This window comes from Pleuronectes platessa, chromosome 7 (assembly GCF_947347685.1).
Source record: "Pleuronectes platessa chromosome 7, fPlePla1.1, whole genome shotgun sequence".
NCBI lineage: Eukaryota > Metazoa > Chordata > Actinopteri > Pleuronectiformes > Pleuronectidae > Pleuronectes > Pleuronectes platessa.
In genome coordinates, this window is record NC_070632.1 from 20648209 (window position 1) to 20661552 (window position 13344).

Consider the following 13344-nt stretch of genomic DNA (forward strand, 5'->3'; position numbering starts at 1 on the left):
AGAATTACCAGTGAACCAATTTTACTACAATTCTGTGTATAAACATCTTAAGAAAGATAATAAGAAAAAAAACTACAAAGCTGAAATGGTAGATCCATGAGATAGAGTAGAACCACTACACCGTAAGTCCTGAATATTACAGACACACTGAAGATAAAAGCATGTATACAAATAAAAGTAGCTGTAAATTGATATACATATTAGACCCACCAGACACTGGAAGGCCTCATAAGAATATTACAAAAACCATAGATTAAACCTAAATGGTTCTTAAACTCATAGAGCTTGTCTCTACACTGCAACTTTGGGAATAAAAACAGTACAAAGTGTGGTAAGGTCATTATTTAAAGTTAATATTGAGCTCCAAGGACATATTATTGGTCCCAGTAGATAGATTATTGGAGCAATATAATGATTTTTCATTGGGGGGGGGCGATTTCAAGGCCAGTACTGAGCCCGGTCTATAAACAACACGGCAGGCTGCTTTCAAATAGATCATCCGGCCCTAAATCCTCCTCATTAAAAGTTGTGGCATAAACAACTGTTCTAACATGGCCTCTGGATCAGGTCACACTAATTAACCAGCACCATCGACCGACTCTTCCCTCATTATCCGCCCTCTCATCCGATCGCATGTAGGCCGTCAAGACAGCTAACGATCAACAGACTAATTAATCAGCTGATGAGGTGCAAGTGAAGCTCCAGGTTCCCTCTTCATTTGCGAGGCACTTGGGAGCTAATTAGTTCAATTATTAATGCATCTAATTAAATAATATCTCTGGGTTATCATGGTTACAGTCTGGTCCTCCATGGGCTGTGGTGATGGATGGCTCCGCGGTGCATTAGACCCCTCCTGTCCTTTACTTTGACATACATCAACTCCCATGCAACGGCTGGCGCGCACTAAACATTACAGTCTATTCACAGGCTCAGCCCCCATTAGGCTAATTGTGCTAAAAGCAGTCTGGGGCTGACATTAAAGGTGAGCTGTTGTTAGGGCTCTAATTAGCAGCCTGTGAAAATAGGAAGCCTTTTTGGCCATCTGCTGCGGCTCGCCTGGCCCGCCGTGTCCTCCGTGTGAAAAGGGCAGGGACAAATTTAGAAGATGTTTTGTGGAAGGGCTGTTTGTCAGACATAGAACCACAAGAGGCCTGGTCACAGGGAGCACATCTCATACAGTAACAGCTGAATTTCGAGGAGGGAACAGGGCTTCTAGAAGACCAGCGCAATTTGTGGCTGAAACCACTCTGTTTCTTTTCTGAGCAGAAGAAGAAAACCAGTGTTATTTTGACTGACGTAGGATGTCAGTCACATTTCAACTGTTGTTTCTTAGGATTACACAAAAAATCATTTTCCATGAAAACATTTTAAAGGGTGTAATATGACCCAAGAAAGAACTTGTTCCATTTGATGCAGATCCTAGTAAAAGAGTTGGATCTAGTGAGTTTAAATGTGTTTTCATTATGGGACTGTTGGGTCTTGGTGGAGGTAGGCACTCTAATAAGTATCATTCTGGTTTCATTTGGGATTAAACACATGCACAAGTAATGGAATTCCCATCAGCCCCGCCTGTGTTTAGGGCTAATAAAATTAGAAGGTGAACCTGATAAACAGTATATCATTGTGAGCAGGTTAGCATGCTGATGTTAGCATTTAACTTGAAGCACTGCTGTGCTTTAGTTCAGCCTTAATAAGCTGATAGTGCAGTTATACCCGTGTGGCTACCTCTAAGATACATGTTTCCCTCTATTACCTGAATTAGACTTTTATTTTCCATGACAGCTGAGCAGTCCAAAGCTCCTCCCCAAATGTGGACCTTGGGTTGTGACTGTTTAATCCTGAAGTTTCCTTGCTTACTGTAATAATGACCTGTCAAGCTCAGATTTTCCATTTCGCTTCTTTGCCAGATCATTTACAGTAAGCAAGACATCACATAACGGTCAAATGATAACAAAAGTGTTCAAGGAAACCATGACCAAAGCATATAAAACATTTGCTATGTTATCGCTAATTGCACTGTCTTTCCATTCACTCACAAGCAAAGTGCTTCAGGAGGGAAGCTTGGCTGATGGTGACAGAGCTGGAACTCCCAGCAGGTGACATCACTGCATGGGGGGGAAGGTTGTTTGCTCCGATCACTGGACTGGGCGGGAAAAAAAAGATAAACAAGTGACAGTTAAATATACAAGCCTCTACCTACGACATGCAGAGGATTTGTGCTTATTTAGTATGAAACACAGAATGAAGCTGATGGAAGGTCTCACTGGTTTGTGGTTTTATGCACCTCTGTATTATCAATCACCATTTGTGCATAATATGGTACAATATGGTAACTCATTTAACACAGCACTGATAGCACTACTCCCATTTACCAGTGCCGAGGTGTCCTTGAACAAAGTCCCTTGAGGTGCCAGCTATAGTAGTGTGTTTATGGAGCAGCACCTGAAGTCTGCGTCAACTACAACCAGCTGTTGGGAAGAGGGTGCGTTTGCAAGGTTAAAAACATACTCTCCCCTTTCGCTTTTCAATCTTTTCATGTGTGCAGCCCAGGGACCACACACTAAATATCCACATAAAACCAGTAACCACTGTTAATGGTGTGGCTGGTGGGGTTGTAGGCTCTTTGGTATATATACCATGCAGGTGGCTACTTTCGTACAAAAACCAGAATGATCGTCAAGCAAATGGATTGTGATCCTTCGTTTCATGGTTATATGCATCACAATAGGCTTTTATAATCATACATTATTAATGGCTCATTCATAAAACCAGTACTTACACATTTTAGACTCTTTAAGCTGCTGCTGCCATCTGTGTACTTTCACCCTCACCTCGGCTATTATTACTTTTTCACGTAAAAAATAAAACACACGCACGTACACAAACTCACTGGAAAGGGGAGCCTTACCTCTGTGGAGGGAGTGCTGCACACACACACACACACACGCACACACGCACACACACACACACACACACACACACACACACACAGAGAAAGCTTTACAGGGCGCCCCGGAGATAATTGGTGTCCTTGGAGTTGAATAAGCTCATTCTAAAACACCTCAGGCCCGAGCTGTCCTGGTGTGTATTGAATAATTGATTCGGAGAGGGAGAGGAGGCGCTTCCTATCAGATCCGAGCATAATGACTTTATATAATTAGCACGCAGCGTTGAAAGAGCCGTTTGACTGTGGGAGTTTTTTTGCAGAGAGAGAGGGGGGGGGGGGGGGGGGGGGGGGTGAGGAGGAGGAGGGAGCAGTGTGCAGGTCCAGTGTGAGCCGCGCAGCTTCTTTCTCATTTGAGGGGAGCAGCCGCAGCCTAAGTGCGCACATACAGAAATGCTTATGCACTGACATCAGCTGAGATAAAGCGCAGCCTGCTCCTGATCTGAGGACAGCAAGGTGATAAACACGGGGACGCACTTCTCATCCGTCCACGTTTGGATGGGTGGTTTTCACGCACGGAGAGCGACTCTGTCTCTGATTCTTCTCTCGTTTTCTTCGAGAACTATGAGGAGCGGAGCTGCGAGTTTGAGGAACTCCTGCTTGTGATTCACACAGAGTCGCAGAAAAGAAGCTCAGGGTTTGCTGGGAAGGAGAAGAAGAATTAAAAGAAGGAGAAGGAGTCTGTTTTTACTCTTGCTGTTGGACTCTTCTCGTTTTTCTAGAGGGATGGTGCTGGACAAGGAGGAGAGTGAGTGTAAAGATACATTTCTGCTGAACTCATAAATACTTAGCACTCAGTGGCCAGTTTATTTGGTACACATGTACAATGTAATGCAGTCTAATATAAGTGCTTTGCCATAGTCATATATAGTTTTGGTGACACTGTAATAAAGGTGTTAATTTAACTAAGAACCAGCAGTGATGCTATAGTTTACGTAAATATACTCAAAGGTGTTTCTAAGATTCTGCCCAGCTCATAGTTGTTGATAGAGGGGACATACTTTAGTAGCAGTGATAAACATCTCATTTACACACTAGCATGTCAATAAAGATCATTTCATTTGTTGACTTGCTACAGCCCATACAGGTGTACCTAATAAAGTGGTTACTGGCTGTATATGTTTATGTTTCCCTACCTCTGAAGAAAGGCAGACGGAAGGGGTTTGAGGAGTGGGGAGGTTGAGTACCACTCTGCAAAGGAAAGATGTTTTCAAGTGAAACTTGAAAAGTTATGAAGATACTTTTGTATGTAATAATACCTTTACTGTGTTTGAGACATCTCACCTGTACGTATTTTGACAGGGGATGTGTAGTTATTGTTGCATCTAAAATGTCCTAACTGTTCATTTTAGAACACTAAAATGAAGAGTAACATTTACTGTAGTGACATGTAGTATGTACATGTCTGTACACATAACTGTAGCCTAGATAATTATTCAAACATTTATTTTATCATCTTACATCTCCTGCGACATTGAAAACATTATGCCTTTCATATTCTTCTTCTCTTAGGGTCTTAGAATTTCAATTCTGGACTTCAGTTATGTTGCCAAGCTCTCACATCCCTCTTTGTCTGTTTTCGTCTGTCTACCTGCTGGACGTCTCCTGCCAGGTGTGTCTCTTGTGTCCCTCCAGTCCAGAGAGAAACCGAGAGGCTGTGCCGGCTGCAACGGCAAGATCCGAGACCGCTTCATGCTGCAGGCGCTGGACAGGTACTGGCATGAAGACTGTCTGAAGTGTGCCTGCTGTGACTGCCACCTGGGCCGCATGGGCTCCACCCTATACACCCGGGCCAACCTCATCCTCTGCCGCAGGGACTACCTGAGGTAACCTTTACCTTTCTACAGGTGCATCAAGATGATATGGAAAATGATTGGGTGCAAGATGCAGCTTCGGAACAAATCAAGGGGTCGAGTGCAGAATTTGCAGTGTACAATCAATAGCGAGATCAATACTGTAAAAGATGAAAAGTGCTTACTGAAGCAGATTGCTGTGACTATAGATCCACACAGGGTCCAAGTAAAAGAGCGTAGTTTGATAATGGAGGTTATCAAGGAAGCTGTTGGAACAGAGATGTTAACTTCAATCTGCATGAAGGCCTCCCATTGACAGCCCGTGGGAATAAAAAAAAAGTCACGTATAATCACAACACCAAACAATAAAGCTTTCAATCAAAAACAGTGCAGGCAGCTAAACTGTTCAAAATCTCAAATACTATGGACTGTTCAGAGATGTTTTTACCCCTAACTCGGCCTCATTGTCAGGTTTCTGAGAAATACCAAATATCACCTCAATGAATAAATGCACTTGGAGTCTTACCCTCTTAGTCGTGCTACTAAAGTCTGTTTTAAATCAACATGTTATATCTGCACTTATGTTAATCACACATTTGTCTTGCTTCTTCTGTACTTGAAAATAGTTCATCCCCTGCAGGGACATGTTTTTGGCCATCCATGTATTAAAAACACAATTATTACATTCCTAAAGATGTGATCTGGCTTGAAGAAGAGTTGATGCAACAGTGCACTGTGAGTTTACACAGTCTGGACTAAAACTGAGCTGTTTTAGTGAACAGTAACGGAAGATATTTCAGCCTGTTTCCAGTTAAAGGACTCAAACCCACAACAGTGCAGTGTGGGGTGGATGATTGCTCAAGTTTCTCCTTATATCACATAGTTTACAGTGGAAAGAGAAAGAAACTGGTGAAGTTGGAATAAAACAACTAAGGAAACAGACATGAACGTTCAGTGCAGCTATTTCAGGATGTTCAGGAATTAAGATTAAGATTAATTTATTTATCCCAAACACGAATGGTGTCTTAGTATAGTTTTATAATTTACTGCCTTCAAATTGTGCTTTGTTTATGACATAGGAAGTCGGCAGAGGCTAACAAATGGGCAAGCTAACAGTAACGTAATCCCTAAAAAAAAAGGCATAATGACAGAAAGCAAAGATGAGGCCATTTGTAATATCAACATGTTCCCTACGACGTGTAATAAAATTGGTAACAAAAACACTGTACAATACATTACAACAAATTAACTTATCCAATGAAAATTTGGCATTTCTGGAAATAACAGCAAACACGTCACAACCCTTGAATTCCGATCTTTCAGGAAAGTCTGAGGTTCGAAGTGGTGAATACCACAAGTGCAGACTCCTCACATGACCATGTTAAGCACAACCCCATCAGAAGGCACCATTTATGTCTTGTCAGGGCCAAGTAACAGAATCACATTTTACCCCATAAAAGTGGATTTTACTTAGTTTAACTTACTTAATTAATTGAAAACAACTTGTAATTATTAATTTGTAAGTTATATGGTTCATGGTGAACTTAATGAGCCAGGCTAGCTGTTTACCTCTGTTTCCAGTCTCTTTGCTAAACTAAGCTAATCCCCAACTGTTAGCAGTGTCAGCCACATGTTCATAAAAAGTAAGCATATTTCCCAAAATGTCAAACTATTGCTTACAATAGTTCAAAGGTACAAAATTCCAAGTGAAGGAAGCAACACACTGACATGTCAAGTATGTTTAACTATCTGCCATGCAGACGGGCTGGAAGTCAATCACACTTTAAAGCACTTTAAACACTAACAACGCTTCAGATAGAAATACATGATTTAGATTGTGTTAATATGTCATGTTTAAAATCCTCTATCGTGAGGCTCTTCAAGATCTGACCTTTACTATAATGCAATATACAATATATTTCAGGAAGGGTTTAAATAAACTTGGATTTTAAACATCTTTCCACTTTAACAATCTTTAGAGCATGAATCTTAAAGTCACTATGTTCTTTCCAAACTAAGATCTGGCTCCGCCGGCTCGTCTGAGGGTTATATACCCTTCATTTTCTTGCCTGGAGTAATGACGTCTGGTGTCAGGTCAGCAGGAGAACTCCTGATATCTCAGCCACATTGCTGAACTCATGTGTTAGTCTCATGTACAATCCAGCTGGATTTGGTTGGAGTTAAGTCTCTCATTAGCTGCGCTGCACTTAAGAGACCAAAACCCCTTTTGACAGTTAAATTGGCTAGATTGCCTCCTGTTTTCCTCATCATTGTGAGGCTGCAGACCAAAAGCCTTTGAAGAGCAGGATTAAAACCATGTGATTTCTTTTAATTGGCCCATTAGTAGAGAATTAGCATTGAGCTCCGCGGCCTCGTTAAGGAGGGGGAAAGACCCACCAGGTGCCTGTTCAGGACTCGGGCTCGTTAGATCAGAACATTCTGTTAATTAGGCGTCGCTTTTGTTCCTGAGTTGTTAGTCACTCGTTTGATGACGTTTTCCACTTATGGTCCGAGGCTGTGGGATACACACTCTTGATGCTTTTCCTGCCACCTTCTGTCGTTTTTTTCAATCTCAAGCCTCCTTTTTCTATTTGGCTTCTAATGGGATATGGAAATCGGCGACGGTCACTTATACCGTCACGTGTGTCAGACTCTCAGGCAGCCATTTGTTCGTTCTTTTAGAGGGGAATGAGAGGTGAAGCAATTTGTGGCCGGTCAGCTCTGAGTCACCGATTATTAAAAACAACGCAGGGTTTGTTCCCAGGTAGGTTGAGGACAAAGTTCAAATGCTGTCACATAAATCGTTAGTTTTTGGGAAAGCGTGATAAATTAACTCACAGATTCCTGCATGTAACGTCATTATAACGTCCTGCGGGGCAGGAAAACAACATTCCTCTGGTCCTTAAAGCCAAGTGACAGATCTGTATAAATCGTGACATTTTCATGTCAGTGAATCTCCATTTTCTCTTTCAGCAATTGGCCTCTTGAAGTAGTGATCCAAGTTAAATCACTTTATGAAAGATTTCGAATTGAATGTTCTGCACGCTCACTTTATTTAAGAAAATACAGGAGTGTTATTTTTATTTTTTTTAAATAAATAGAGAAGAAATTGTAGTCATGCTGCATTAAGAAATGTATACATACAGTATATACATAATTCAAAGATGGCCAACAGCAAATGATTTGATGATAGGGATGTTATTGTTGTACAGTCAAATTCAAACTTGATTTACTTTATAGAATGAATGGGTCTCATAATACTATACATGCATCCTAAAATAAAGAAAAAAACAAGAGAATTAAAGGTTTGACCTCTTTAGCAATAGTGTGATAATCATGTCAAAGAAAATCAGTACTTAAATTAAACATCATTAATATCTCCAGCTGTTCATTAACACAGGAAGACAAATATGAAGAAACTATTGAGGCGACATTAGCCATTAGCTGGCTGATTCAAGATTAAGACCCTTTTTTATGTGCATGATTGTGCTCAGAAATTCCTCCTCAGGAATTACAGGGATGATGAGAATGTTTTTTTCTACATGGCTCCATGTATTTATGGTCTGTACCATAAGTTGTGAGTGCTGCATTAGTTTGCAATAGAGCAGCAGTAGCCAGAAATAATCTGTAGGAAGCCCAGGGTAGTATACAATAGTGTGCACGAGCAGATTCAGGGAGTTGTTGAATTACTTTTGAGGCTCTTTCATTTCTTAGTTTCTTTTACCCTTCATACAGCTGTGTGAAATGTGTCTGAGTGTGCCCTGACTCCAGGTCTGCTTGTTGCCCTCTGTGTGTCTGCAGGCTCTTCGGGGTGACGGGGAACTGTGCAGCCTGCAGTAAGATGATCCCTGCTTTTGAAATGGTGATGAGAGCCAGGGACAACGTCTACCATTTAGATTGCTTCGCCTGTCAGCTCTGCCGCCAGAGGTAAGATTAGGGGAGCAATTAGCCAGGGTGATCAAATTCAGTCGACGGTGGTTTACTGGTGAGCTCACTGGTCATCATGAGACTATTACCACTGCATTGTAATCAGACCATGGTGAAATGCACTGCCCAGTTTAAAGCCTCAAGGGGTTAAGGGCTTTCTATATAACTTGGACGGTTAATCAGGCGGTGATCATGCAAGATTAATTTTCTGATTATCATAGCACTGGATGTATTCTGAAAATATGCCTGAAATGCTCCTCTGGGGCCTCATGATTTACTTCAGCTCCAGCAAGAACTAAGACCCAGTTCCATATTTTTATTCCTCTCTGCAGATTTTGCGTGGGAGACAAGTTTTTCCTCAAGAACAACATGATCCTGTGCCAGCTGGACTATGAAGGAGGCCATCTTAATGGCAGCACTGAGAGGCAGCCTCACTAAGAGGTAATACTCTGACGATGATAAATTACAGCTCCAGACAGCTGCTCTGACAGTTTGAACTAAACCATGCACCCTGATATCCCGGGAGGTATACAAGTGAACTTCCAAGCTCATCGTGTATATGACCACATGCACACACAGGAATCCTTGCCAAGATACGTTGTAGCATATTATCTTTGAAAAACTGCATTACGTCACATTGAGCACGGATGAATGATATACATGTGGTGAGTTTTAAGGGCAGCTAATAAAATGGATTGACGTCTGATAATACATGTTGTGTTGTTGCCAACTCGGCGAACCACATAGTTCAAACTGATGTATCAGGTTTTATTTGAAACATATAGCATAACTTTCAAACATAGCATGACGCTAGCCTACTTTAGCTCAGCAGCAGCACTGTCGTACCTCAACCAAGTCCAGTTGACCAGTCTTTTTCAGCAGGTGGATACTGTCATACATCCTTTACTCCAAATTAGAGGGTATACTCATGTTTTTTTAAACTTGGGTAAACCAGCTCAAAGACAGGACTGACTCTCTCACCCCTTAATATCCGGATTGTTTGTCAGGAGTGGGTGGAGAACCAAATGGAGCTACAAAGACAGTTAAGCCTTGGACATAGATTCATCAGGTAGTGAAAAAAACAACCTCACATTAATGATAATGCTCCATATTGGCTGGATGTGTAAAGAAACAACTCTCTCTATATATAAACAACTTTATAAGGCAAAACTTTGTCAGATGGTTGTGTTTCTACATGGAAAGAGATTTTTCAGCCCCTGAGTAGCTTGGAGAATTATCAGTGAAACTCTAAATCTCATCGTCTTTAATGCTGTGGTCAGTTCATGCTGATTTCCTATGATTTTCCCCTTTCTGTTCATCACAAAGAACCAACCCTTAGTCGGTTTCTGTTTAACATTACATCTCTGCAATATTTTACTAGACAGCATCTGCAAACCCTGATGGGTTTTAAGGATCCAAAGGCACTGGCTACTTGTGAAACTCTGTAGAAATTAACCACAACCCAGAAAATAATTACATATTTCACTGCAGAAAAGCCGTCAAACAATGAAGAGCTTCAAATACACCATTATTCTTAATCTTAACATCAGACAGTGACTCCTTCCATTGACACTCGACATTTATCATATTTTGCTCCAATGAAATTATGGTCACGAGACTTCTCCTTATTGAGTTAAACTGAACTCCATAAGGTTTTTTTCTTACAAAATGAAGATCAAGTATTATTATTAATGTTGCTTGGTGGCATAGCTCTCTTTTCTCTTCTGAGAAATGGTTGAATTTACAGAGAAAGGCTGTAAATCATTCCAGAGGCAATTAAAGGAGACACAGGATGCCTTTTCAGTTTGTCTTTCCTCCAGTGAGTTTATAGTTTTTTTAATTAAATCATGTGACAGCACTGTGCTCCATATTAGCATAATAAACACAGTGGCTATTCTAACATCAAAACCAAGTAAAGCAAGAGTGGGGGCCAACATTTCCTATGTGTGCTGTAAGTGGTTGACCTATCACAACAGAGTCTTAAAGAGACAGGATCTAAAACAAAGTGTTTCAGGCAGAGGCTGAAAAGAGGAGCTGCAGGATTGCACAGGATGAGAAAAGTGATGAGTTTTCTGAACATTACAGCAAGTAAACCTTTTCAATCAATTGAGGGTGAGCTGTTTGTCCAGAGAAAGATGAGCTCATCAACAATACATCCCAGGCAGAGTGTCACATGATTTTACTGAATCACATGTTTCTAGCTTCCTCCTCTGTGCCTGTTGATGGGTATGTGAGCAGCGGTCCACTGTTTTGGAAGATTTTGGAGGAAGGTTGAAAGCAAGTGCAGCAAATACCATAGAACCCACAGTTATGAAGGTTTTAGGGTTTTGTCCATTGCCGAAACGTTCCCTGAAGCCCCAAGTAACACAACCAATCATTATAATCCAGCTGTACAACTACAGGTCATTAAATTCACAGCACTTCACTGGACACTTTTACTTTTGGTTTGAAGTCATCCAGGGTTCATGCTGAAACAACCTTTAGAGATTTTTTTTAATTTTTCAAATTAAAAGTCCTGATTCATGGTAGAAGATAGTTAATTTACATTTACATTTTCATTTGCACCATGTTTTTTCATTTATGGGTGAACTATCCCTTTAAGACGTGACCAACCCTGATAGCTTTAGTTGCCTTTATTGTTAATAACGGTATTGAGTTACTATCAGATGTTTGTTCGCTGTATGAGCGTATTACAATGGGACTCTACTTTAGAAATGTAGTCCTAACATGCACATTTTTATCAAATGGCTACAGTGAAGATGTTTGGCCACCAGATGCTGCTTTATTTAAAATAAATACTGCATTTGTCAATGCCAGTTACTCTAACTCTGACTATAGACAACATGACAATGTAAAAGAAAAAGGGAACAAAATTATTAATAGTAATTAAATGCTAATTTTGTTAATTGCAGAGTGTTTGACTACATGAAGTAGTGCTGATTGTGGCCACATCAGTTTGTATAAAAGTGATGACATTTCCCTTGGTGTGCAGAAACATAATTATACCTTATAAATACTGTGCTACAATGTATGCAACAGCATGCACACATGTGGACACGTAGATATAAATATGCCAGGGTCTGTGTAAAAAAAAAAGGCAGGAAAAAAAACAACCCGAGAACACCGGAGAGAAAACTGGCAAGAGACTAAGACCGTAACCAAACAGACGACTGGACAAAGAGAGAACTGAGGACTTGACTTAAACACAAACTGAACTGATGACAAACTACAGACATGTGGCACAGGACAAACACGTGAAACACATCAAGGCAACAAAACTAGAGGGAAACACACAAAGGCAGGAAGTAAAGAGAACACAAACGAGCGATCAGAATTTCAAACTAAAACAGGAAACACAGAATGAAACACAAACCTAAACACAGAATGTAAACCAAAAAAAGGAAACACAGGTGAAAGTAAGCTAAAGTTCGACAACTACAGAAGATCATACCATGAACAGAAGCAATTAGTATCTTCATTTGGGAGTATTGGGCCAATGTTGTATCAGTATTATTAGTGTGTGTTTAGAGAGTTGTGTGTGTGTGTTTGTGTGTATTTTTTGGGGTGGGGGGAGGGATTAACTCAAAGTGTGTGTGATCAGGGTGATGAAGGAACGTGTCACTCATTGTGGCTCGCTGATGTGTTCATGCTGTTTGGACAACAGCAGAGCTTTGTGGCCCTGAGGAAGGATAATGCTAGAATGTTAATTGTAGGATAAAATAAAGAAAACTGCCATGCTCCAAATATATGACCCATCTGAGATTGTTGCATGACATACAATACTGTGAGTATTCTGTTGACTTGTCTTGGAAATAGAGTAGAATTTAAATCAGCTTTAGAAATTAATAAATCACACAACAATTTATTCACAAATCTTGACCATAATTTCTTTCAAGACAAATAAACTCGGTTGCTCAACCACAGTTTGCAGATTGACAAATTATTTTATTGAATGTCTAAAACCACACAGAGTGACCTGGAGCTGTTTTTTTTTTTCTTCTCTCTCTGCAGATCAGAGCAGGACGACTGTGAACAGTAGTTTGCTGTTTCAGACTGAAACCCCCGATGGGACACGTTTCCAGCAGCTCATGGTTGAACTCTCTATGATAGAGCTGCACAGTAACCAGCCTCAAGACGGATGTTTCTGATGGATCAGACCCAGATGGATTAATGAAACTAAGAGGACAATATTTTCCAGAGCACTTGATGTGGACTGGAATGGTTCTGCCCCCCTTTTTGTACATCCACAAAAATAGACTGAACTTATATTTTCGCAAATAGAGTCAGTTGCTCCAAAGCTGAAACACTAGACGAATGGAGTGAAGCCAGTCAGGCCACACATAGCATCAACCAAGTCATCCATTAGAGGAAAGTCCCGAGTTCCCAGTGATTGTCCAATCATTCTGCCTCCTCTCACTGAGCTGTGTTTTTGTGGTGAACTCCACCCGTCTGGCACGAAGGACGACCCAAATCAGACTGAAACATATTTGCAAATACAGTTTGGTTCAGCTCAACAAACTTTGGAGGATCAGCTGTTTTATCTCTCCGCTTCCCGACTCTGAAGGCTTGAGCGGGACTTCAAACACGCTGTAGCCTTATTTCCACTCTGGTCTCAAAGTGTTATTTTTTTGCCATGAATAATAAAAGAGAATTTTAATTTCCGTTTGTGTGGTCATTTTT

At 40.7% G+C, this 13344-nt stretch overlaps 1 protein-coding gene across 1 annotated transcript; it reads left to right on the forward strand.

Annotated features, from left to right (window-relative positions):
- The first annotated feature begins 3256 nt into the window (after positions 1-3256).
- Positions 3257-13344, forward strand: LOC128444539 (rhombotin-1). Its single transcript, XM_053427075.1, has 5 exons — positions 3257-3692; positions 4557-4770; positions 8539-8664; positions 8997-9105; positions 12676-13344. The coding sequence occupies exons 1-4, from the start codon at positions 3671-3673 to the stop codon at positions 9100-9102; spliced, it is 468 nt and encodes a 155-aa protein (XP_053283050.1). The 5' UTR covers positions 3257-3670; the 3' UTR covers positions 9103-9105; positions 12676-13344.

What these genes read in the sequence shown, in the direction of transcription:
- LOC128444539 (XM_053427075.1), top strand. Translation starts at nt 3,671, where the DNA reads ATGGTGCTGGACAAGGAGGAGA. An exon ending in TGCCGCAGGGACTACCTGAG is followed by an intron (nt 4,771 to 8,538) that starts GTAACCTTTACC and finishes GTGTGTCTGCAG; the next exon opens with GCTCTTCGGGGTGACGGGGA. An exon ending in TGTCAGCTCTGCCGCCAGAG is followed by an intron (nt 8,665 to 8,996) that starts GTAAGATTAGGG and finishes TCCTCTCTGCAG; the next exon opens with ATTTTGCGTGGGAGACAAGT.